Source organism: Amblyomma mixtum, chromosome 10, assembly GCF_055824585.1.
Source record: "Amblyomma mixtum isolate Tamu chromosome 10, ASM5582458v1, whole genome shotgun sequence".
Classification (NCBI taxonomy): domain Eukaryota; kingdom Metazoa; phylum Arthropoda; class Arachnida; order Ixodida; family Ixodidae; genus Amblyomma; species Amblyomma mixtum.
Window position 1 is genome coordinate 13048993 of NC_143021.1, and position 24184 is coordinate 13073176.

At 46.5% G+C, this 24184-nt stretch overlaps 1 protein-coding gene across 1 annotated transcript in view; it reads left to right on the forward strand.

Annotated features, from left to right (window-relative positions):
- The window catches only part of LOC149325160 (uncharacterized), a 30370-nt gene extending 18215 nt beyond the window's left edge, over positions 1-12155 (forward strand). The window contains exons 3-5 of the mRNA XM_089562326.1: positions 720-784; positions 8294-8377; positions 11964-12155. Coding sequence (XP_089418452.1) covers positions 720-784; positions 8294-8377; positions 11964-12091 — 277 coding nt within the window. The 3' untranslated portion in view covers positions 12092-12155. The remainder of the gene's footprint in view (positions 1-719; positions 785-8293; positions 8378-11963) is intronic.
- The last annotated feature ends 12029 nt before the right edge of the window (positions 12156-24184 follow it).

Sequence of the window (24184 nt, forward strand, 5' to 3'; positions counted from 1 at the left end):
GAAAACTTTATATGAAAAATTAATCGAAAATACTAGATCGTGCTCGAATCACTTCGCAAATTATTACATGCAATATGTGGTTCATTCAGTGAATCGAATAGAAGAACCTCTTATTCGTTATTCGAAACTATTAAATGTTCTCAAAACCCTTCTTTTTCACAGCTTAAGTGGCTTCACTGTTGGTGAAATGTTTTAGGAGAAGCCCTAAAGGTGGAGTATATTTCTAATAAGGGAGTAATTACTCATTGGCATCCACCCAAGCACTGCCACACGGCTACAAAGGAAAGCTATGCAGCTTTCTCAGAAACTTCGCAATCGAAGTTTCCCGCAAACTTCGCAGCTCTCGCCCTACCTTCAGCTTGCGTCGCAGTTAGCTCAGCTAGTAGAGATTCTGCTCCTGTGAAGCGCTGGTCCGGGGTTCGAAACGTGGACCAGGACAATTTTTTTTTAACTGCGAAGTTTTTCGGAAAGCTGTGCAGATTCCTTTGTAGCCGTATGCCTGCGCTAGGGTGGATGCCAATGAGTAACTGCTCGTTATTAAGGGGCTTCTTGTTTCGCGTATTGTTCTTTTGCATTTCAAGTGTACTGCATGCATTGCACAAATTTCATGCATTTGCTATTTTAGAGCTTGATACTTTTCCTTCCGCAAAACTCTACTTACCTGAACCAAGGGTTTGGCTTGTAGTATGATAACATAAATACTTATTTTTCCTTTCCAGCACAATCGTCCATCAAGTAACCAAAGGACCTTCCCCGGATAAAGTGAACGTTGTCAGTTCCAATGGTGAGAAGGGCTCTTGAAACGACTTTAAAACGATTTATTTCTTTACCCCGCAGCGCCACACGTGCTATTAGTTTGTCTGTCAGGAGGGGTGAGAGAAAAGGAATTGAAGCATACGGAAACTTTCAATGACGGTGAAAACAGTCTGCGGCTAGTAATAGTAGTTGTAGCAATAGTTGTTGAAAAAATGATTTCAACAAATCTGTTCTAGATCTGAAACTCGTACCTTAAGGTCATGATCAAGGCTCTCGGATATGTCGTGTGAGTAAGAACTAAGGACGGGTTTTAACGTAATTAAACCGAGTAGACTTGCGAAAGCATGTGCTTATCCTGGTTAGCTAATGGTTTGTTTTTCTGGGTCGTCGGCACGTGTGTCCTCGATGTTAGACTCAGGCTAAGCTCTGATCGAGGCTAATCTGATCTGATGTGTTCGCGCCGCACGTGGAAGTTGACGAAGACGACGATGTGCAATGCACAGCGGGAGAATGTGTTCCCGTTGAACACGAGGCGTGATCTACTGCGTGCTCTCGTGCTGTGGCCACCGAACCTGATCTGTCGGCGCCGCAACGGGAGAGAATCCCAGTCGCGGAAATATTTAGAGGTACGGAGATATACTTACAGCACTTGCACCAAATTGTAACAGGATTCACTGGGTTAACAGCCTAAGGACCGCTAGCCAGAATGGTGGTCCGAACTCTGCTCATCAACACAACGATCTCGCGTCATATGCTGGCAATGCGACTGCCGCCGCTGCCAATCTTCCTCTTTACAATTTTATTTATTTATTTACTAAAGGTCAAGGCTACAGCGGTGGCCCTGCTTTTGCAACTTCTGTCGTGAAGTAGAGCTCTTACTCTAAAACAATGGCTAGCGGTTTAGCATTGCTAAGCACGAAATATTGTGCGAAAGTACGGCTTTTAGCATGTCGACCCCACTTGCACTTACAGTCTTTGCCAAAAGTAACCGAACAACCGTGGTTTGTTTCTTAGTCGCGCCGTGAAGCGCTTATGGCAGCCCTTAAGCTCTGAGTGTGTGCAAAGTCAACCCTCGACCTAACGTTTTTACCCCTTTCGGTCTTTAGGGGTGCCGCAAAGGCTCTGTTATTGAAAGTTAAAGTTTATTTCTCCACTCACATTACAGTGGAAAAAGGGGACACTGGGCCAAAACTGCATAATGCAGCTTGAAGTAGCACCCTGTGCCCCATGAATACAACAACAGCAGTGTGTTTCGCGAACATCAGGCTTCAGGTGAGCTTAATATCCCCATGAAAATAAAGAAAGAAAAAGGAAAACAGTATAATCTTGACCGCGTACACAACAGAGATGCACATAAATAATAGGAACAATATACAATACAATACACCAAACCTATTCACAATGATGCCACAATAGATTGAAAAATGCACATGACAGGTAGTAACTGTTCCTTTGAGATGTCTTGTATACAAACCTTATTTGCTGCCAATATGTTAAGATAATTTCCTAGGTTATAGGTAAGGACAGTTTACGATATAAAGTACGGCAAAAGGGTAGAAGCCAAGGTAAAAGACATCGGGTTTTGTACACTGGTGTATATTGATGTAGATTAAAGGCTGGAAGGAACAGTTGATTATTTGTTTTAACTGCATTTTTGTATGCACATAACAGTATGAACGGGTGCAATATATCAACAGACAAAATATTATATTGCTTAAAGTAAGGAAACGCATGGCAATGCCAGGGAACATTTGTAATAAATCTGGCAGCACGTTTTTGTGCAAGTAATATCTTGTGTTTGTTATGCTTTGTTATGGTACCCCAGACACTTATGCAGTAGGTAATGATAAGAAGTAAGTATGCATCATCTTGCTAGAGCAGTCATCCACTGCTAGAGCTATCCACTGCCGGGACTGTAAGTGTAAACCCATTTTTCGGAAAACTAAGTTTCTTGGGCATGGAAAGGATCGAATGGAAAGAGAGATTATTGAGGCATATCAGATTAGAAAAGTAGGTGATCATTGTGTTAGCCCCGCTTCCTTGTCTCTTCTTGATAATGAACTGGCGTTTTTCGACCATTGCTGTTGATTGCCACGAGACGATAGTAGCGCTGTACTTAAGCTTTGGTTTCCGCAATGAAATTCAGTTGGAAGTGCAGCATATGTCCTGTCGTACCGGTGTCTATTTTGTCCCCGTTTTTTCGTGCTGCTACGCTTTCAAGTTTAGTTGAGCATCCGCCTCGCAATCCGGACGTGCTTGGCTCGATCCCCAGCACCCAGTGCAGTCCGGTACCCGCCGGCTTCCTAAGGGTAAAACGTTTACCCGCCCTGGTTTTCGGCCTTTCTGGTATCAAATGCGTGGATAAAGGTGTGGGACCGAACTGTTCCATACTAGATCCTCATATATGCCTTCTTATAATGCTTCGCATGGGCCAGATTGCGAACTTTACTCGGTCTCGACCGGAGAGAGGTGGTGGTGGTGGTGGTGAAAACTTTTATTTCATGAAATAGAGTTTGGGTACCACAGAGTGGCCCCGCTGCATGGTCGGCGTCCCTAGTCCGGGACAGCGCATGACGAGGCCCCGTCTCTAGCCCGTTTCACCAGAGCTCTTTGGGACTCAAGCGAGGAGCAGTTGAGGAGGGCAGTCTCCCATGCCTCTCGGGAAGGGGTAGGGGAAGGGGGGAGGTGTGAATTTTGAGTACATGCCCACACCATGTGGAAGATATCACAGGTCTTCCCACAGTGCGGGCATCGCCCATCCGTGTTAGGATCGTAATTTTTTATGATTGCAGGACAGAGTAGAGTACCTGTCTGCAGGCGCCTTAAAGTTCGCTCCTCCGTCTTACTCAGCCCCTTTGCAGGGGCCGGGAAAAGGCGGTGGTTGTCGCTATAATGCGTTATTATTTCCTTGAATCGCAGCAGCGGCTAGTTAGTCTCTGAGCCAGAAGAGCAGGGATGAGGAGCCCGGTGAATAAGCGCTCGGGCAGCCGCGTGGATCTGGCGCATGACTTTCTTGAGAGCCTCTTCGACTGTCGCAGGCTCCAGCTCTAGCTCAGGCTCTCAAGCTGCCCATCGCATTGAAGGCAAAGCCTAGGTTTTTACTTCAGTCGGCACTACAGTATAGAAGAAAACAAAGGGGCAGGTTTATTAGCCTGCGAAGGTTATTGGAAATCCTTCTTAAACGAAGAAAACCAGACGTATGCAATTTTAGCAGAAGCGTTCAAACGGCACTGTCTGAGTCTGTTTCTCTCCGACCGGATGTTCAGAGAGCCCAGGCAACCAGGGAGCGGAGTCCCGCTGTCCCGCGGCGTCTGCCGGTCCACCCCCCACTGCTCCTGAAAGAAGGGGAGCGTCGTCGGCGGTGCTCAGGGAATGTAGACCGCCTCGGCGCGCGAACGGCCAGCGCGGCTTTCCCACATATTCGGGAGATTCAGTGTGCCTCTGTCATCAACACGGGATGAGGTGCTTGCAGCTGGCGGAGATCAAGGTTCATCATCATCATCATCAACCCCATTATGCACACTGCAGACTAAAGACCTCTCCCATATCTCGCCAATTAACCCTGCCCTTTGCGTGCTGTGACCACCGTATCCCCCCAAACTGATTAATCTCAACCGCGCCCCTAAATTTCTGCCGCTACGTGCTACGTTTGCCTTCACATCGACCGACTTCATTAGAGATATATGAGAGAGGCCTTTGTCCTGAAGTAGATGTAGTCACGCTGATGATGATGATTTTTTACTAATAAGTGGGACAGGCCACCTCCCATCTCTCAGTTGACAAGTTTTTGGTATTGCTTGGTCCATTGTGTGGTGTTCCTCCACAGTCTCTTTCTAGTTCACACGCAAGCATGGATTAAAAAAAAAAATCTGCTGCGGACGCAAGTTCCGCCTTTTGGGTTTGAAGATAGCGTTAATGTGTTTATGCCCATTTAAGCGGTAAATGTTATTGTCCATTTTTTCCTTTACGCAGTTATGGCCTAAAACTCAGAACACTAGAAAAGGCCCCGGCAGACAGCTCTTTCTGTTCTGTTTGCATCGCGCTCTCCCACGCCTGCTCTGCGCTTGCCGTCCGTCGCGCCACATACGTCTTTTTTGGTCGTATCATCTTTTCACCGGGGCGGGGGGGGGGGGGGGGGTGGTTTGGAAGGTGAAGCACCGAAAGTTCGAAAGTTCACACAGGTTGAAGTCCGAGTTCTGTACACGGGATACCATCGGATACCATCGAGCAGACACTTTCCGCTCAAGTGATAGCTTTCCAAATCCATCGCAACCCACTCCAATGTAGAGTTTTAGACGAGAATTACGGTGTAGAACTGTATGGGCGCGCCTACTCGGCGCCGGTTCCCTCGAAACAGCGTCCAATGGAGTAAAGATGGCGATTGACACCTAGGAGGAGCTCCCTGCAGTACCGGCACATTTCGCGGTGGTCGCTTCAGGGGCTACATTCCTGTAGAGAGGGATCATGAGCAACGGGGCATTCGTGGCTCAGGTTCTTCTTAGCAACGGAACTTGATTTGCGGCAGGCGCCATCACGCGACGAAGAATTAGGCAGACCGTTGCACAATAAACTCTCTAGGAAGGGTTCGGAGCTCTTTTACATAGTTTTTTTCGCGTACGACAGCCACGACGCTTCCGCTTCGCCTTCAAACAGAAGTTTCAGTAAGCCGTTTACCTCTAGCGCCACCGGCTGCTCGGCGGCGTCATCAGTGCTGGGCTTCGGCTCTTGTAACTTCTCTTGCTGATTTGTGTTTGTCTCTGGAACTGCATCTCCAGACGTGCCCTCTCCTAGCTTTCTCGTGGGAAACGGTTGTTTCCATGTCTACATTCTGGATCTACATACTCCGGAACTTGTGATTGCGCCATTCAACTTCGCATGGAGATGTAAGATCGGTGTTCAATTCAGCTTTCCTCGGCGGAAGCAGAGTAAGCGCGAAAAAATGACGCGGTCAGATTGGTCATTGACATCGAAGTTTCTCACTTGTGTGAAGCGTCTACAGTCGTCGAAGCACATCCACATCGACTAGGATGCCGCTCTGTGCCGCCGACTCATCGCCGTCCTTCCAGCTCGCTGCACCGACACCATTGGCGTTGACGCAACGATTAAGCGCGCCAGTGGGCACCATCACTGACTTTCGGTTTTCTCGACTTCCCGGCCGACGCACCCTTTTCTTTCACTGCTTACCATGGTGCATAATTTCCTTCCTGGGACTTTTTCGTCCATTCGCTTTAACTTTGGCTCACTCTGCGGCTCCAGAACGTGTCCGCAACACGGTCATTTGGTCATTGCACCTGCTCAGCACGCTCGTGTCACTCCAGTGAGGAGTGCATGTACAATCGAAGCAATGAACGCCCAGATGGCCTGAGACTCGTGTGCTTACATTGTATTTGTGCTCTGACAGTCTTTTGTTAAAGCATCTGCCGGTTTGGCCTACGTAAGCATGGCCACAAGGCAAGAGAATTGAGTAGGATACGCCTTGCGCACAGGAAACAAACCGATCACGATGATTCGTGGTGCAGCCAACGTATCTGCGACCTATCTGATTTACACGCTTGCACAGGCTTGACAGACGATCTGGGGCTGAAAATACTACATCTATTCCTAAATTTTTCCGATCTTTCTTAGGGAATGTGAAATGCCACACACCGAGGTCATCCCCGACCACGTAATCACAACACACAGTTGCGTTCACCGCCGAAGCACGCAAACCACAAACGACGCACTAACTGAACTGACCACTGAAAAACGAATAGCTAGCTCAACATCATTCGCGCACCCTCAGGGTCTTCAATATGTGGCCGTCAGAGGTACCCCTTAGAGGACCTTTACCACGACCACATCACCTCAAAAGTGACAGCTCTCAGCTGACAGCTCAGAAGTGACAGCTCTTTCCTTACAGAGATCCGGGATACCACTACGCTGTCGGGACAAGTCACACTGCAAACCTTGGCATGCATGTCGCAATCTTTTCCCCATCTCCTTTCTCCGCCAGTTCAACCGTTACCGCGCTTGTTCAAAGCAGGAAAGACGAGGAGAAGTGTTCGCAGACAGATTCTAAAGCAGAATCCCCCTTGTTGCTGTGAACAGACGGTGTCAATGTGAGTTGACAACTCACGTGAGAGCACGTGAATTGCGAAAACCGTAAATTTTTGGGAAGACACCTGATATACCCTGAAATGAAAGCCTGCGGCCTGCGGTTTAGGTGAGAACTCTGCAGTGTCCCGTCATTTTCAGCCTACCTGCCTACGCAGGGCGGAAACAGCGCTTTTCATCGACACATGTCCCCTGCAAACTTTTGATGTTGTAGGTAAGCGCCACCAAATGTTTGCAGAATCGCATTTTGCAGTTTAGCGAGTTCCTTCGCGCCGCTTGTGACCGGCCTTCGCCAATCCTGTTAGTGGGCATCTTTAGCTTGGCGGCTTGAAACAAACAATTTTTACCGACACCCCACCCGATGGTCCCGTTCTCGTAAATAAACCTAGAGAGCCCGCAGCGCACTGGAACTGTATCGATCTCATGTTAGTCGACATTTCAGTCTAGTAGCCATCTCAGAGAGAGGATGATGACGCTGGCGAGCGGTAAAAACTTAAAATGATTTCCAAATCAATTGAGTGGAGCCAGCTACACTTGTCTTCGATGTGTAGGGAAATGAGAATCTATATTTTGTTTACTGCGCCTCAGCTCGTTTTTCCTCATTTCAATAACACTGATGATGTAACCCTCATGCTGCAGCTTTTAGCACCAGCATCGGTTATCCACAATGACACAACCACTATTTAAAGCCTTCTGAAAGGCCGATGAATACAGGTTGCCTTAGTTATATAGGATAGCATAAAAAAAAACAACACATCATGCGACAAATTACATTAGATGTGTTCGTACGAAGTGCCTAATGAAAAATTTCTTTATTTAACTCTAAATAAGCAAAAAGCAGTGATGATGCCCATTTAGCAGCGATCTATGTAAACAGAGAGGTTACAGCCGCATGACTAAATTTTCTTCTTTTTTTTTGCTTGTTCAAAAAATACGTGACCTATGCTGCATCTTGGCAATGCTAATTCCTGAAGCAAAGACAGGAACAAAAAACAGGGGCCGTCGGCTCGAAGAAGACGCTCACTTCCAAACTGTATTTATATGAAACAAATGTAATCAATTGAGCCTCGAAGTTAACGCATTCTTTGTGTCAACGTTCTAAGTTTGTTTCTGGCCGCATCCTTCCCGGTGCTTGAGAAAACCTTTTAAATGTAACAATCAAATAAAACCCCGAAACCTCGTCGCATTCCTTCGTCAGGCAAATTTGTGTGTCCTTCACCAAAGGATGTGTAAAGCGCAGCCATTTTTGTTATTGGCCTAGCAAGTTACTATATTCCTTGAGACGAGAAAGAGCCGATGTGCGCACTTCGACACACATTTTAGATTTGCTGAAGTTGAACCACTGAATTTATAATTAATCAGTGTATGAATCGAAGAAAAATTGCAAGACAAAATACCATGTTACGACAGTGAAAGAAAGTTTGTGACAATTCTTTTGTTGCAGATCCCGACAACAGCTTCATTGCCACTGTACCCTACACCGACTACAAGACCTGCTTTGTTCTTGAAACAGGGGACCTGGGAGGACGTAAGACAACTTTAGCACTCTCTCTTTTACACCACTGCTCTATCGTACAGAGATCAGCGAGCTTTAGATGGCACGAATACACTGCTTCCTGCCCTGAATTACAAACCAGAAAGCAGTGCTAAGTGTTACGACGCGGCATTCTACCCCGTCACCACTTTTGGGACTGGCGGCGCTTCCGTGCCTGGTCGCTGTTGGGACTGGAGCATCTACGCCCGATGTCACTTTTCCGCAGAGCTGAGCGAGGAAACCGTCGAGGTGACAGTCAGTCAACAAAGCATTTGTGTACAGTATGTAAAAGGGCTTTACATAATCGGCACAGGGGCTGAGAGCACAATGGGCTAGCACAAAAGGGCAGGGCGATGCCCCGGGAGATCGTCTCTTTGGCGCGACGTCTCGTCTGCTATCCGTCTGCTGCTCCGGCTCAGCGCGGCTCCGTTTGTATAGCCTCCGGTGACGGATGCAGCAACCTGCCGTTCGAACCCTCAAATCAGGTCAAGCCACTGGCCACCGTTTAAACTGGACGAATTGAGGGGAAGAGCTCGGCCTTTGAAAGTTTGCAGCCTGGAAATGGCAGCCTGCGAAGCGTCAGTTGAGTCCCGAGCCGACTCTGGCGAGGAGAGGGGGAAGGGACTGCACCGGGCGATTCAAGATGAATCATGCTGCAAGCCGCGACCTGTCCGGGAGCCCGGGCTTGCTTTGCGCAATGGCGGTCGCACGGCGGACGTTTCCACTGAGGCCAGCGCAATGCGTGCTCGTGCATAACAAAAGCTAGGGACATACCATGCAATACTTGCTTTTTCATTCCTACTCACAACGCGAAGACCTTCTGCATGATCTGGTCATGCTTCGAAGGAGGCGCAGAAAACATGAGGTGGCCCGCGATTGGCAGCGTGCATGTAACAGCGCGAAATCTATATAATTTCTAAGACCGTTACATTGATTCCACTTCCTACTTCCTTTAAGAAAAATATACGAATTTTATTGTAAAAACTGAGACGGGCAAGCAGCTCCTTTTTTTTTTGTCAGCACACTGTTGCTACCAGTAGCGAAAACATTCGCGTTCACCGTGCGCAGTCATATTCGCTTTCCATTTTCACTCTTCTGAGAACAGAAACAGCTGGGTTTCAACTACTGTGCACGGAAACTGCCCCAAAAACTCCGCAGAGGCCACATGTCAATTGTTTTGCGCATTTATAAAACCCGTGAATGCAGTCATTTATGCAACAGCTGCAAGAGCTACAGGTACGCACCTCTGAAGAGCGCTTTTAAATTATTCAAAGGACGTTAGCAACAGCATTTTTTAAACTTTGCAGCTTGAAATTCTTGAAGAAATCTACTTGACGGAAGCGAATAGCCAGCGAAACCAAGGAGGATAGGGTTGTTTCTTTTTTGTGGTTCTCATCCATGGAAGGTTTATACGGAAATCATTTTTAAATAGAATTGACTATTAATCAGAATAAAAAAAACATGCCGCCGATGGGATCCTAACCCACTATTTCCGAATTTCGCGTCCGATGCTCTACCAACTAAGCTACGGCGACGGCTGTCGAATCTCCTGCATTCGGGGGTGCAGTGTATGTTCAGTGTAACCGAACCCTGATTATGTTCACCAGTACCACTCTTGACTATAGCCGCGGACGTAGTACGTCCTATCTTACCGCGAGTGCCGCGTAGGAACGGGGAAGAACGGTGAGGGCGGAAGCTGTGTGTGAGCCCTGTTATGCTTTTTATGGTGTCAAGACTGTCATAGTAATCTACAAATCGGGTGCACTAGGCATTTAGAGCACCACTTCGACAAACTTTTCGAACAGGCATTTCTCACGATGAAACCAGACGGTCGCCAAATTCTGACGGCTATGGGATCACACACAGAGCAGCGGAAAGTGTACAGAGGACAAAACACATGTCTAGCACAACCAAACTGCGTGTTCTGCCGTTTCCAAAACCGCTGCCGCGCGTAGGAAGGCAAAAAATGAGTACGAAGTACTACGAGTTTAACTGCACATGCCTACATCCAGACCATGTTTAACCAAATGTTGTGCCTATATTCAACCCGAAACCCACTCAGAACGTGTTCTAGGCACGCGTTTTGTCCTCTGTACATGTAACTTTCAGCGAGCATTAGCTGCGGCATCGAGACCGAAAACGCGCCAGAGGACTAGAGTATGAGGCGTGCGGTCATAAGGAGGTTGTCAAATATGGTCGTAGTGCCTCATTTGGCCCTACTGGAGTGCCCAGAAGGAGTATATCGAATGTCCCATTCGTTTAGTTGTCTGCTTGTTACGTGTCAACCGCATTTGAAGATTCATGACAAAACAAAAGGACTGCATTTGAAGATTCATGAAAATCTGTGCCGTCCTGTCCACCTTTCCTCTGCCCTGCACGTCATTTTCCATCATTATGTCGGTAGATTTCCTTCAGATGAATATTTAGCCAGCCAATTTTCTTGGCGTTGTAACTTTGCCGCATAGTGATGGAGCACTTAATGCTGCAGAGATAAGAGCCAAAAGAATGCGTGAGTGTAAGCACAAAAGCGTGCATTCGTAAAGAACCCGAGGTTCACTACTATGCTTGGAATCGATTATGTAAGCAAGGGTCTTGCATTTTACGATACTTCGGGAGGCATAAAAAACTGCCCTCTCTGCTCGCAGTCCTTAGTGATCTTGCATTTAAAACATGCTCATTACCAGACTAATTCGCATTTGAACTTGCATCCACAGAGGTTTCAAGAGAAATTTTTTTACCAGTAGGCATCCCGAGATTTTGCCGCCTCGCTTGAACTGTGCCCTTTCACATCGCACTCACCTACAGTATCTTACTGCCAATACACAGCGAAAACATCGATTGGCATAGGACGGAATACATGATGTTATTCTATAGATGTCTTGCTTGAGAAACATTCTGGTGTGACCTCTGGCGTAGGTAGTCTCCGTGAACTATCCTACCCTCCCACACCCCTCATACCACCCCATTTTTTTGCTCATTCAAGCTCACTACTGACCGGCATTATTTCTTATGTGTGAAGTTTGAAATACACAGGAACACCAATAAAAACCCGCCAGGACTAACGTTCAGTAAGGGTGAGCCACGAGAGAACAATGCGTCTTTGTCATCTCTACTCCCTTGCTCTCGTAGATGCTGTTCCTTCTTTTGCAGTTGAATGTGTCAATCAATGTAGAGGCTTCCTCAATACGAACAGTATAAAGCGAAATTCCGTATTTCATGATAATGGGAGAACATGGGACGTCATGCCGAAGGGGTACCCCTTATGTAACAACCCCAGAAGGAGGTCTTTAAGGAAAATGAACTGAGAAAAAGTGAAGTCAAGTGGCTGAAAGCCCGGCACACGTTCTGAAATCTGCACATTCAATGAAGAAGCTTATTCTCGAGAGCAGCGATTTTCCCGCAATTTTTCATGGCTTCCAAAGTGCATCACACTTAGTGCATTATCCATGCTTCAGACTTTTACTGCCTCCTATTAAGCCACCTGGGACACCCGCAGGAAGTGCAAAGCATTAAGTCATCATGACTGAAAGCTTTCTATCAAGACAATTCCGTTCCCTGTAGCTGCTCATTCTCTTTCCAGAGTGCCTGCTTTGGGTCAACGATGAATTCAAGAATAACGTTCCCACAAAATGCGCCAAGAAATATGAGAAAAACTGCGGCCAAGGCGTCGACATATACGACGACGAAGATTGCAACAGCAGCGCCTGAGGAATGAAAACATAACACTGCCAAGATAATTCTGCCTTCTCCAATAATAAAATTTCTATGGATATCCGCAGCACAACAATACTTACATCCTCAGCACTGTATCGCACATTCCCGGCTCAATATCTAATTTTTACCAGATATTTAAAGTTCACTATTATCATAGAAATACCTCTGGAAGCCTTAAGCAGAAGTATTTTGATGATTTCCTTAAGCCATTGAATGCTTTAAGCCTCTGCAGCAAGGTGAATGCGAACGGAAAGTGTGACAGGAGCAAGGAATGTGACAGTGCAAATAGGGAAATGTCGGTACCGTGCCAGAGAGACATTATTTATAAGATAGCAGTCCCATGCGGGATAGAATACATTGGGCAGTCGGGGAGATGTGTCATCACGAGGCTTTTAGAGCACAATAATGACTGTGGAAATATTAACCACACGGGGAATCTAGCGCACCATTGCAGTAGATATCAAAAGAAATGCGAACCACCATTTCACAGGACCACAGTTGTAGGTAACCAGAAAAAAGGATTGAAAGAGAAATAGTTGAAGCGTTTTTCATCTAAAAGGCGGAAAACAGAACGTGTGTAAGCACTCCATCTAATACACTTACAAGAAACGAAACTGATATGATATGTGTAGATACTGGGTCGTGGTGATGGTTGCCTGACGGGAAGGTTGCCTTTCCAAGACTTACGTTGCCTACATGAACAAATCATTCATAACGAATAAACAGTTTTTAATACGTGGTTGTGTCGTGTGTGTGTCTGCCTTTTCGTGTGGCCTAGAGCGCATACGTTTGCATAATGATCAATCAACTGGCCTCAATTTTAGCTTTGCTTTTATTCTCAAATCCACACAAGTTTAAACATTACTATAAAGAATCCAGGAATTTTTATGGGCATGATTTTTTTGAAGTGAAAAGAACTGTAAAAGTTTGAATTTCGTCGACATGGGTAACCAACTGAAATAAGTTGCATTAGGCTTGGCAACAAAAAAAACTGTAACATTCGCTTGTCTGCCATAGGCTGACTTTGTCAGCATATGGAAGAAAATTCATTACAGTTCAGTCTGAGACTAGCACTAAGTACTTTGGTTGAAACGCTCGATATTGTGGACCTACAGTTATAAGTTTTCCGCAGATCACCTTTCTGTCCACGATTGTCAGAAGTATCGTAACGCTGGCCACTATACTGAATTACATACGCTCCTTACGACAGAAGCATATGCTCATGCGCCAAAACTCACACTCCACTGTCTCCTTCCTTCGCGGTAGACGGAAATAGGCTTTTGAATTAAAAATAAACGCATTTTTCACGTTGTTTCATCGAAAAAAAAGCAATAACTTTGCCCTTATGTGCCCAGAGCGATGATCTACGTGGTTTATGGTCTTTGCTTACGAAAGAGGCAAAAAGTTTGTTCTCATTAGCCTGTAGTAATCAGATTGTCGTCATAACCATCAGTCATCCCAAGCAAGCCGCGCCGTTGAAAGCTTCAGATAGCTGACTTGGAGCTCTTTCGGGAAAAGGCCTGTTAGAAAAAAAAATCTCTGCCTCTCCCATAACCGAGAGTAGAGTAAGCATGAAATGTTTACGGGCCTAATGTCATCTCGGTGGACACCCGAACCGCACCGTACAGGAAGGGAGGAACGCCACCACCCGTTCAGCGCAATGCCTTGCCATTTGAACGCAAGGTTTTTTGACGAAAGGAAATGGCGCAGTAATTCTCTGCCATCTCGATGGACACCCGAACCACACCGTAATGGAAGGGAAGAACGCCACCACCCGTTCGGCGCAATGCCTTGCCCTTTGAACGCAGCGCTTCTCCCCCGGGCCCCTGTGCGCCTGCGCGGCTTTGCTTCGATGCGCGAAGCCCCTAAGATATCACGTATGACAACGAAGTGTATCGTGGCATTTATGTGCTTTTTGCACGCGTTATTAGAAATCGGAAATTATAATTCCGTGCATTATCAAACGCACAGCGACTGATATCTTGATAAACATTGAGAAGGCACTGGCAGCAGTTATTTTTTGTGACTCCTTTGGAGACCAACCGGCGCTTGCATGCCGGTCGCGTAGGAGGGCTTACAGAGTCTCGTTAAATCTCGTTAAGTCTCGTACGGTGCCGGGATGTTCTCGTTTCAGAGCCCGGATGACTGGAATTCAGTGCCCGGATGATGGCTCTCGGTCTCGGCGTGACGTCACCACACTGCCGACAACGGGGGCTAAAAGCATTTCATGCTTAATATTTGCGGATCATTTCAATGTGGGTGGACTTGCTGAAATGTTTACATCCTGCATTATTTCTACGGCACGCCTAGCTATCCCTTAGTCCTCAGGAGTGGTTCGACGGGACCGCAATGTGTGGTATAACAAACAATGCAGAGAAGCGAAAAAGGAAAAAAATAAAGCCTGGGGAATGTTTTCAGGTATTCGATGCATGCGAACCTTATAAACTTTAAAAGGTCGTCAGCTAATGCGTGGAGTATCCATAGCAATGCCGAGAAAGCTTCCTGGAAAAATCACGTGCCATCCATAAACAGTTCAATGGCACAAAAAAAATACGGAGCAAGTCTGTAACTTAAAAGGCAACTTCACCCTTTCCGCTATTCCTTTTCTTACTGCCGCTGATACACAAACAAGTACAGAGGGACAAGCAGAGTTCCTGACTGATCATTTCTCAAGTGTTTCTAGTTCCGCACACTACACAAAATCATTTCGAAAATACGAAAACGCAGCTGAGAAGAATACACTTCAGACAAGTAGGTGTACAAATGAACCTTTCAAAAGATTAATCTGAATACAAGAAATATAGTTTTATCTGCCAGCAAACAGACTGCTCCAGGCCCTATGAAATGCAATAAAAAATGCTGGCACATCTTTCCCAATCTTCTGTAGGGCACATTTGAATTTTTTAACAAAATTTGGACACTCGGAAAAATTCCGGAAGCCTGGAAAAAAGTCATTACAGTGCCATTCCGCAAAGATAGAAAGCAGCCAACATCCCCTGGCAGTTATAGACCAATAGTTCTTACCAGCTGCTTCACGAAGTGTATTGAAAGCGTTTTGAACATCAAGCTAACCTTCGTGCTTGAATATCGTGAACTCCTTCACATTCATCTGCGTGGTTTTAGAAAGAAGTGCTCGACAACAGATCATTTTGTTCTCCTCGAAAATACTCTTCGAGAGGCTTTCATACATAGACAGCACTGACTGGCTGCCTTCTTCGATCTCGAAAAAGCATATGACACAACTTAGAGGTTCGGGATACTCTGTGACCTAGCAGAACTTGGCATCCGACTTGGCTGCCTAATTTGGCTGTCTAAACGATTTTCTATCCAACCGTTCCTTTCATGTACGCCTAGGTTCAGCTTTTTCAAAGAACTTTGTTCAGGAAAATGTAGTACCGCTGGGGAGTATTTTGAGCACTACATTTTTGTCGTGGAAATGATTCCGCTTCGTGTCGTTTATTCTGGTTTAACGTGCCAAAGGAACTGAGGCTATGAGGGACGCCGTAGTGAAGGTCTCCGGAAATTTGCACCTCCTGGGGTTCTTTAACGTGTACTGACATCGCACAGTACACGGGCCTCTAGAATTTCGACTTCATCGAAAGTCGGCCGCCGCGGCCGGGATCGAACCCGGGTCTTTCGGGTAAGCAGCCGAGCGCTATAAGCACTGAGCCACCACGGCGGGAAAACGAATTGATTAGCTCGAACACTCAATTATGGACTCAGTTTTTGTTGACGATCTCCAGACTCCTGCACATCAACCAACATATCATAATGCTAGACACAAGTACAATTGACAATAAATAAACTAGCAACATGGGCTGACAGCAAAGGATTCAAGTTCTCTCCTCGGAAAAGAGTGGCTCTCATGTTCTTTCTTAAACGAGGTTGATAGAACAAACCCACCCTGCACGCAAGGGGAACCGAATTACCACTAAACGAACACAAATTTCTAGGTATAACGTTCGACAAAAAGCTCACATTCCTTGTACACATAAAATGCCTGAAGAAAAAATCTTTTCCATACTTAACGTCCTAAATGTTCTCTTACTAAAATGGTGGGGGTCCGATGGGACATGCCTTTTGCTCATTTATCATCCACTAATACGATCTTGCGTAGCTTACGGGCGCATAGTGTACTGTTCTGCTAGGCCATCCTACCTAAATAGGTTGAACCCAGTACATAACTCACGTGTGGTGCTTTGAAGTGCAGCATACAGGACTACGCCCATAAATAGTTTCTGAGTAGAATGCAATGAACCTCCGGTCGCCGACAGAACCATGCTCACATGCACATAGGATCTAAAAACCCGTTCACTACCAAAACAGCTCTGGTACCCAGTGCATAACCACTGGATCCAGTCTGTTATGTATGACGGCCTCGCAGACCCATGCACTATGTACCCATAATCCAAGAAAGAAGGTACTGTGGATCAATAAGTGTGCAACAGGCATCTCCTATCAGATTCTCAGCGCTTTCCTTAGAGCACTTTGAGAACGTTAAGAGATCGCAAGTGCTTCCTTTTGAGGGTGTTGATGTGAGGCACGAATGTGAGCTTTTTTATCAAAAATTACAGCTGAAAATCTGTGTACGTGTTTTAAGTAGTAGTGTGAATTCATTCAAGTAAAGGGTCGGATCAGTGTGCATTCCTCTTGTAAACGGGAAATAAACAGCCACTTACTTTTTAGAAGAAAACTTGAATCGATTTCTATCTGCCTATGTTGCTTGTTTGTTATCAGCTGTATATGTCTCTCGCATGTTGATACGCTGAACGATGTGACGCAGTAGGGAGGTCGTTGGCGTAGGCCGAATACATAATGGATTTAGGCATTGTTTTCGCTATAAAGGTAACCTTTACCGTGTTCAGTAATAGGCGCACCTTTCTCTTCGAAGGGTTCCGACAGGGTAGCACCAAGATGTCCTTGAAATGAGCGGTTAGGTATAAAATCACTCGAACATCTCAGTATCCTGCCGGGGATTCCGAGGTCTGAAAAGTCGAGTAGGTTCCGGAACCTCCATGTGGTGTCGTAGTCTTTTTCCAGATAAGAAAGACTGCAAGGAAATGTTGTCTATGTATGAATACTTCTTTGACAGTATTTTCAAGGCGGACGAGATGACGAGATGTAGAGCATACTTCTTAAAATTCACTCTGGTGGATGTCATGATGTTCGAGGGCTTTGAGAACAAACATCAACTTAATGTTTAGAACGCTTTCTAAAGATTAAGCGAGGCAGCTCGCAAGGGCTATGGACGTATAACAGCTATAGGGGTGGTTGGCGGTTCTCTAGGTTTTAGTACTGCCACAATAATGCCTTTGTTCCTATGCTCAGAAATTATTCTAATATCCATATTTTGTGGAAAATTTTCAGAATCGCTTTGCAAGGGGTTGAGACAGTTGAGGGAGTATTCCATAACATGAATATTTTGTAGGGGCCTGGCGCGGTCCGGTTACAGTAGGCAGTAATTTACTTATTTCTTGAAGCGCAAATTATTGAAAGGCTCGTTAGTGCTGTCACGTGTAGGCAGTTTTTATTTTTCTGCTGTAATTTTGTACTCTAAACACGACTGTGTGTAGTGTCAACAACGGGAAACTGTAGCGAAATGCTTCCCATATTGTCTGCCTGTTCCTCTCTAGTTGTTTGTGTAGCAGGGGTTGCGAGAAGAGGAACGGTGAAAGGGGAGCACCTGTCGTTTAGTGTATGAACTTGCCCCCATATTTTTTTCGACATGGTCGTACTGATTATGGAGGACACAAAACTCTGCCTGGATGATTTTCGGAACTGCGACAAAAACACCGCGCTTTAGCTCTCGTGTTTTAAAAATTTTGAACTTTCTCCTGTGCTGGGTATCTGAAAAATATGCCCCAAGCTTCATCTGTTTTTTCGCTTCCTTGAATTCTCGTGTGCGACGGACTGTGGTTTTGTCGCAAAACTGCTAGGAGTGAGCGGTAGCGAAGTGTGTGGCAGCAAGAATGAAATTCGTGAACTTGTCGCTTATTCTTCAACGCAAAAATTTTATGAGAATATATTGTGCAGACAGGCTTTTTTGTCTAAACAATGCCCAGTCAGATAAACGCAGCTTTCGACGCCGCGGTTTAGTGAGGGCGACCACTGGTGCTAACGATAAACTGATTAGGTCAGGTAGGGTGTCTCCTATATGGGGTGACTAGGACAATGCTTTTGAAATCACTAAAACCAGACGGTCAACTAAACGACTAACCTATACAGTTTATTCTCCGCGAGCTTGGGGAGCAGTATATAGATTAAGCAGGGTTGATCCAACCAACATTACTACACTCAATAAAATCCTGTGTAATTTCACCTCCGACATCTGTTTTCTCACTTCCCCAACAAGAAGAACGAACGTTGACATCTACAACTAGCAATACGGCTCTTTGAACTGCTGTATAAAGATATTTTAATGCATGGGGGTTTATTCTGAGATCTGGCTTGAGGTATACCATGCACACTGTGATGGTATTGTATATAAGCAGAGTAACTGCTACCGCTTCCAATCTAGCTTTTAGTTCAAGCTCATGAACTGTGACGCTAATTCTTATTATCATGGCTGCCCTTCCAGAGAGCCGGCTCCCGTATTCTCAGTCGCGGAGGAAAACTTCATATTTCTTAAGCACATCTGTGTGCTGCTCACCTAAATTTTGTTCCTTGGAAACACAAGGCAACAGATGAGGGTGTTGCTAAGGTGTCTCTTGTGACACTTCAGTCATTTAAAATTCCCCGACAAATCAAGTGTAGTATGCATGCCACCTTTTCATATGTATGTAGAACGGAAACCTAGGTTGTGCTTATCTTCTTCGCGATTCGAGGCTTGTTTCTGAGGCATTCTAAGGAGACCCCTCACATGTTTGAAGTTGACGGCACAGGATTACCTTGGCTTGTGTCCGGGTATGTTTGCACGGGTATATTTGTGTCAGCCCTCGCCGAGTGGGGAGAAGCGTCGAGTCCCACTGGCCTGGCGGTCCGCGCAGCCTGCTTTGCAAGTGGTGTAGCAGCGCTGGCTGCTTCAACCGGGAACGCGGTGGAGCCCTCCACCAGTCCCACTGCGTTTGGCCTGGGCAGGTGCCGAGGGCCGCAGTAACGCCGCGTCCTGTTACACCAGAACAGAGTAGCTTGAATTTACACCAAGGAAAGTCACTTCCGTGTTTCTCTCAAGGTGATATTCTCTTTCACTTTGAATGTGATAATATATTTTCCACTCTTCCATGCTGGGCAGGCCCGTGTTGCAAGCAGAGCAGTTCTCACTTAGACCCTTTCCTACGGAGCACCAGTTCTTCGCGTGCTGTGCGCTCTTAGTCTCGATTCACACCGTCTTTCCCAAGGCAACAGCGTCAAAACCATGCGACTGGAACTGTGGCTCATACGGGAACAAACAAGCGCGCAGACGTAGCCGACGAGAGCGTAGCACGAGGACAAAAAGTAACCGAGTACATAGAATGAACGCTGATGAAAGGCGAGCAGCCGCACGCCACGAAGTCACCGGGTGGCAAGATACGCCGGCCAAGGACGGCAGCAGCCGGAAGCCAGCGGAAAACGTAAGAGCCGCTGCCCGCTGCAGTGTGGGAATGCGAACATAAATATTTTTTTTTATAGAAAAGCGCCCTACATTCCAATGAAACCCACACAACTAAAATATTTTTGAAGTCAGTAACTGTAGTGGTGCTCTAAATTCCGAAAAGACCGCAAATGTGTCATAAATTATTTTTCGCTTAGTTCTGTCGAGCTCATCGACAACTTTAGCGCTTCAGTTCCACTCCCCAGTTGATGTTTCTGGCACCTTGCTCTCTGTCGTCATCGAGGCCCGCCTTCACGAACAATGCAAATTGACTTTCAACTACACTTCAAACGCAAGCGTGCCATTCTGCAGCGCAGCGCCTTGTGCATAAAAACGATGTTTTAAACTGGCCTCCAGCTCCGATTGCAATCGCTCGTCTGCATTTGTGTATTACAGCGACATCTGTTAAGCGCCCGTTCCTGGGATTCGCGTCGTCGTCGTCGCAGCAGTAGTAGTAGTATATTGCCGTGGATGTAACCGGTGGGCGCGTGGCCGTGGAAACCCCTCGGAGTGGGGTTAACGTGGAAGAAGGAGGATATCACGTGAGTGGAGGAATGCGTAGCCAGTGATTGGTGGTCACCACCGGAACTAACCGGAGAGTCGTTACCGTGAAAGGAGGAGGGCACGGCGAGAGTGAAAAAAGACGCAATCGGTGAGTGGTTACCCCGGAAACGAGCTGCAGGGTAGCTACGCTGAAAAGAGGAGGAGAGTTACTGTTGAAAGAGGAGGGTACCGCGAGAGCGATAGAATCCCCAACCGAAGGATGGTCACCGTTGAAGGAGTGTATGGCAAGAACGGAGGAATCCCGAACCGGAGGATTGTCACAGTGGAAGGAAGAGGGTATGGAGAGAACAGAAGGATCCTCAACGAGCAACGGGGAAAAAAAAACTAAGAAAAAACTTTCACTTTCGTCCAACCTATTGGACAACTGAAAAAATTGGTAGGGGTATCAAGTAGTTAAAGCGAGTGGACGTGCGAAAGCAGGTGTTCATTCTTCAGCAGGGGACACTTAAGCTCCACCTTAAGGGTATGACGGGATATCTTTAGTGGGTGCCCACATATGCAAAATTGGTGATTCCGTATTTAACATTCTTAGGTGGCGAGTCCTCATGCCACTACCAGGGCAGTGGCGAAGCGGTTCAGCGATGCGCCTCTGCACTGGTAGGTGGCTGTTTCTATCGCAGCCATCGGTAGGGATTGTACGATTCATGTTGCTCTTCTCGAGCAACCTATCGCACAGCTGGCGCGACACTCCTCCGAACTTAACCGGGCTTACCCGAGTTACTACCCGAGCTTGACTCGGGTAAGCTCTGTAGAAACTCGGGCTGCTAGGCAACAGCACAAGATCGTGCGTACGGTGAGCGGTGAATTTACGTACGCTGACAAAGTTCTTGGCCGGTGTTGGTGAGCGTATGAGTGCTTTTGCTCTAAAAGGCAGCATTGAAATAATTTAATCGGCGCACAGAAGGAGCATAATGGCCCAGCTACTTACTTCGAGGTACCTTTTCGGCCTCACACCAGGAAAGTCAGACACGAAACCTTCTCTTCCCGGCATTCCCGCGGTCGATGAAGTGGTCTTCAAGAAACCCGCATGGACGGTGGCGCCAGCTTTCCCTATAGATCCTATTTAGGCGCCCTATGGTTCGTGAGCAGGGCGAGCGGGATTATACAGCTGCTTTCTCACTGTTTGCCGGTCGTGTTACATTTTCTACGCATATGCAGACGAAAGGTCCATAAGAGTCAAAGAGTTTCTAAATATTAACTAGAATGAAACCAGGTGGCTGGCTTTTCATCCTTCCTTCACCCAACAAAGATGCTCGAGGCAGGCCGGGAAGAAGTGGCTCGGATTGACATTTGATGTCTTGTTGACTGTTATGTGCATTACATTTTTTTTTAGTTTTGTTCTCATTCATGTTTTGTGCTCTTGGTGGCGATGTAGTTATCGAACTAGACATTCAGTTGATTTCAGATTCAAGGCAACCATAGGATGCAAAAACTGCAATGTAAGAATATGTTCCCCGCCAAGAATGCGCAGGTAAAATATCTGTGCTTCTGTACAGTAAATTTCACAGATGTAACGTGCTTTCACTGCGGAGAGCATCGACCATTTCACATAAAGCCTGTATATCCGCCCTCATGCCGTTTCAGTGAAGAGCATACTTTCAGCTGCTCTACATGACTAGAGCAAATCCGCGGTTGATTTGTGAACTGCTGTCGGCGTGGGTCATTGAATTCTGGGTGGGAAAAGGTTGAAAAAGGGTTTCCGCGCAGAAAGCGCGGTGCAGACAAGGGAAGAAAACGCATCACAAAGCGTGTTTTCGTCTATCGTCTCGCCCCATCTTGCCAGACCGAAACATGTTCTCAGTAAGAATCACCAACTGGCCCACAACACAACCTTGCTAAGCAGAAACGTAGCATGAACCCGGCTGTCCCCTAGTTATCGTAGGACAGGTTTCCGCTTTGTAATTCATGCTTTTCTTTGGAAAAGTAGTACGCGCAGCGCGAGGACGTCGTGAGGGTGGACACTTTGCACGCGCAAGGAGGTTTCTCATTGAAAGGTGGGGCTTATCAACAAACACCGGCCAAAGTCATACAAGAAAAAACAAACATAAAAGCATGCACGTTTCGGCACCACTCCGGGTGCCTGTGCACAACTGGATGAAAATGACATGGGCTGCTGCTTATGTAGGAAAAATGTAACATATTGTGGTGATACGTAACGTTTCTCGGAACGTAATCTTGGCTGATTGTCCCGTGTCCGGTTAATCATTTGGCTTGACGTTTGTACTTGAAGGGTTCCTTGAGCAGGCGAGTAGGTAAAGATTTTTTTTTTTTTTCGGGTATACGCGCGACATCCTAATCAATCAAGTGGCCCGTGTTTTTCTGGTGCTAAGTGGGAGAGTTAGAACTCACTTCTTGATTCCTGACGCCACGTGGTATTCTTTCAAACGTCTCTTGAAGTCCCCTCTTTCGCCTATATAGGGTGCACCGCATCATTTGCAAGGGACTTTGTAAACGACCCGAGGGTAGCTTGTCTTATCAAGCGGGTTATTTACCCGCACCAGAAGGTTCCTGAGCTTGCTGGATGGGACACGGGCAACTTGGATTTCGTAGTCAGCCAAGCCAATATCCGGCATAACGTCTCGTTGACACCAGGGGCATATGGGATGGCTGCACATGTTTTCTTTTTCACTGCTCCTGCTTCGGCTGAAGGGGCGGCAGCGTGTCGTTCTTGTTAACTGTAGTAGTTGACGCGGCTATCTGTTCTTTGTCAGCTCCTTGTGCGGCGGATTTCACGAGTTCCTTTGCATGGGCTTGAACAAAGCTTGAAGGCCCGATTGTAAAGCCCTGCAGCACCTTAGTGTTTCTGTCCAATTGGGTGCGCAGGAAGAAATTTCAGGTACTTCCCTGGGTGGGTGGGTTTCCTACACTCGCTTGTCATGATGCTGTTTGCTGTACGCTCGATGAGGATGTCGTGGAAAGGGAGGCGCTCAATGTTCTCTTCTTCCATAGTGAACTGTACGCTTTCGTGAAACGAGTTCAGGTGCTGTAGAAACTTTTCCGCAATTTTCCTAGCCAGACGGGTTTTCCTCAAGCCGTCAGCTATGAAAGGTGAGGGTTCGGGCAACTTTCTAATGGCGCGAACATAGATGGATCGCGAACCCTCAATAGGCGTCGACACAGATGAAACGTTGCTTTTTTTTCACAGTTACAAAACAGCACCGTTAACAGTTTTTTTAAGAAGATATTTATTTTACAAAGTGTATCTTAAACGCAAAAAAAAAAAAATTGTTTTCGCCGTTGAGTTATATATATGGCGACCTGAGCGAAAGAATTCTTTCATCGTTGTCTACTTCGGTGCTAGTTTACGCCTATCTGCTGGTCTGTTAATTTAATGCAGCGTGTACACGAAGTAGATCTGATTATAGGACATTTTTCAGTGTAAAAGAACGTTTCCTGGCAATATATTGTCTTTCAGAAATCTATACTTCCGCAGTCACGTTCTAGGGCTAACGCTAGCAGTCGCCGTTGTGGCTCAGTGGTCAATGCGCTCGGCTGCTCACCCGGAAGACGCGGGTTCTATCTCAGCCGCGTTGGTCGCATCTCGATGGAGGCGAAATGCTAGAGGCCTGTGTACAGTGAGATCTCGGTGCACATTAAAGAACCCAGGTGGACACAGTTATCCGAAGCCGTCACTACGGCGTTCCTCATACCCTGAGTCGGTTTGGGACGTTAAACCCGATCAACTAAACCAAACCAAACACTGGCCAAGCCAAATAAGAAACTTTGTATTCATGGCATTCCCGCTGTGGGCGAAGTGCTATTAAAGAAGCTCGCATAAAATGGGGCGCCAACGTACTCACTTTGTATTATTCAGAAATTATATGGTCAAAGTTGCTCGTATCACGCCGAAGCGGCTATCGCTAGCACCTCCATGATCCAGTTAATTCAGCTGTGCAGGCTTCATGATTGCATCGAAGCTAAAGGAGGCAAAACTGCAGCGTCATCCCAGTCGT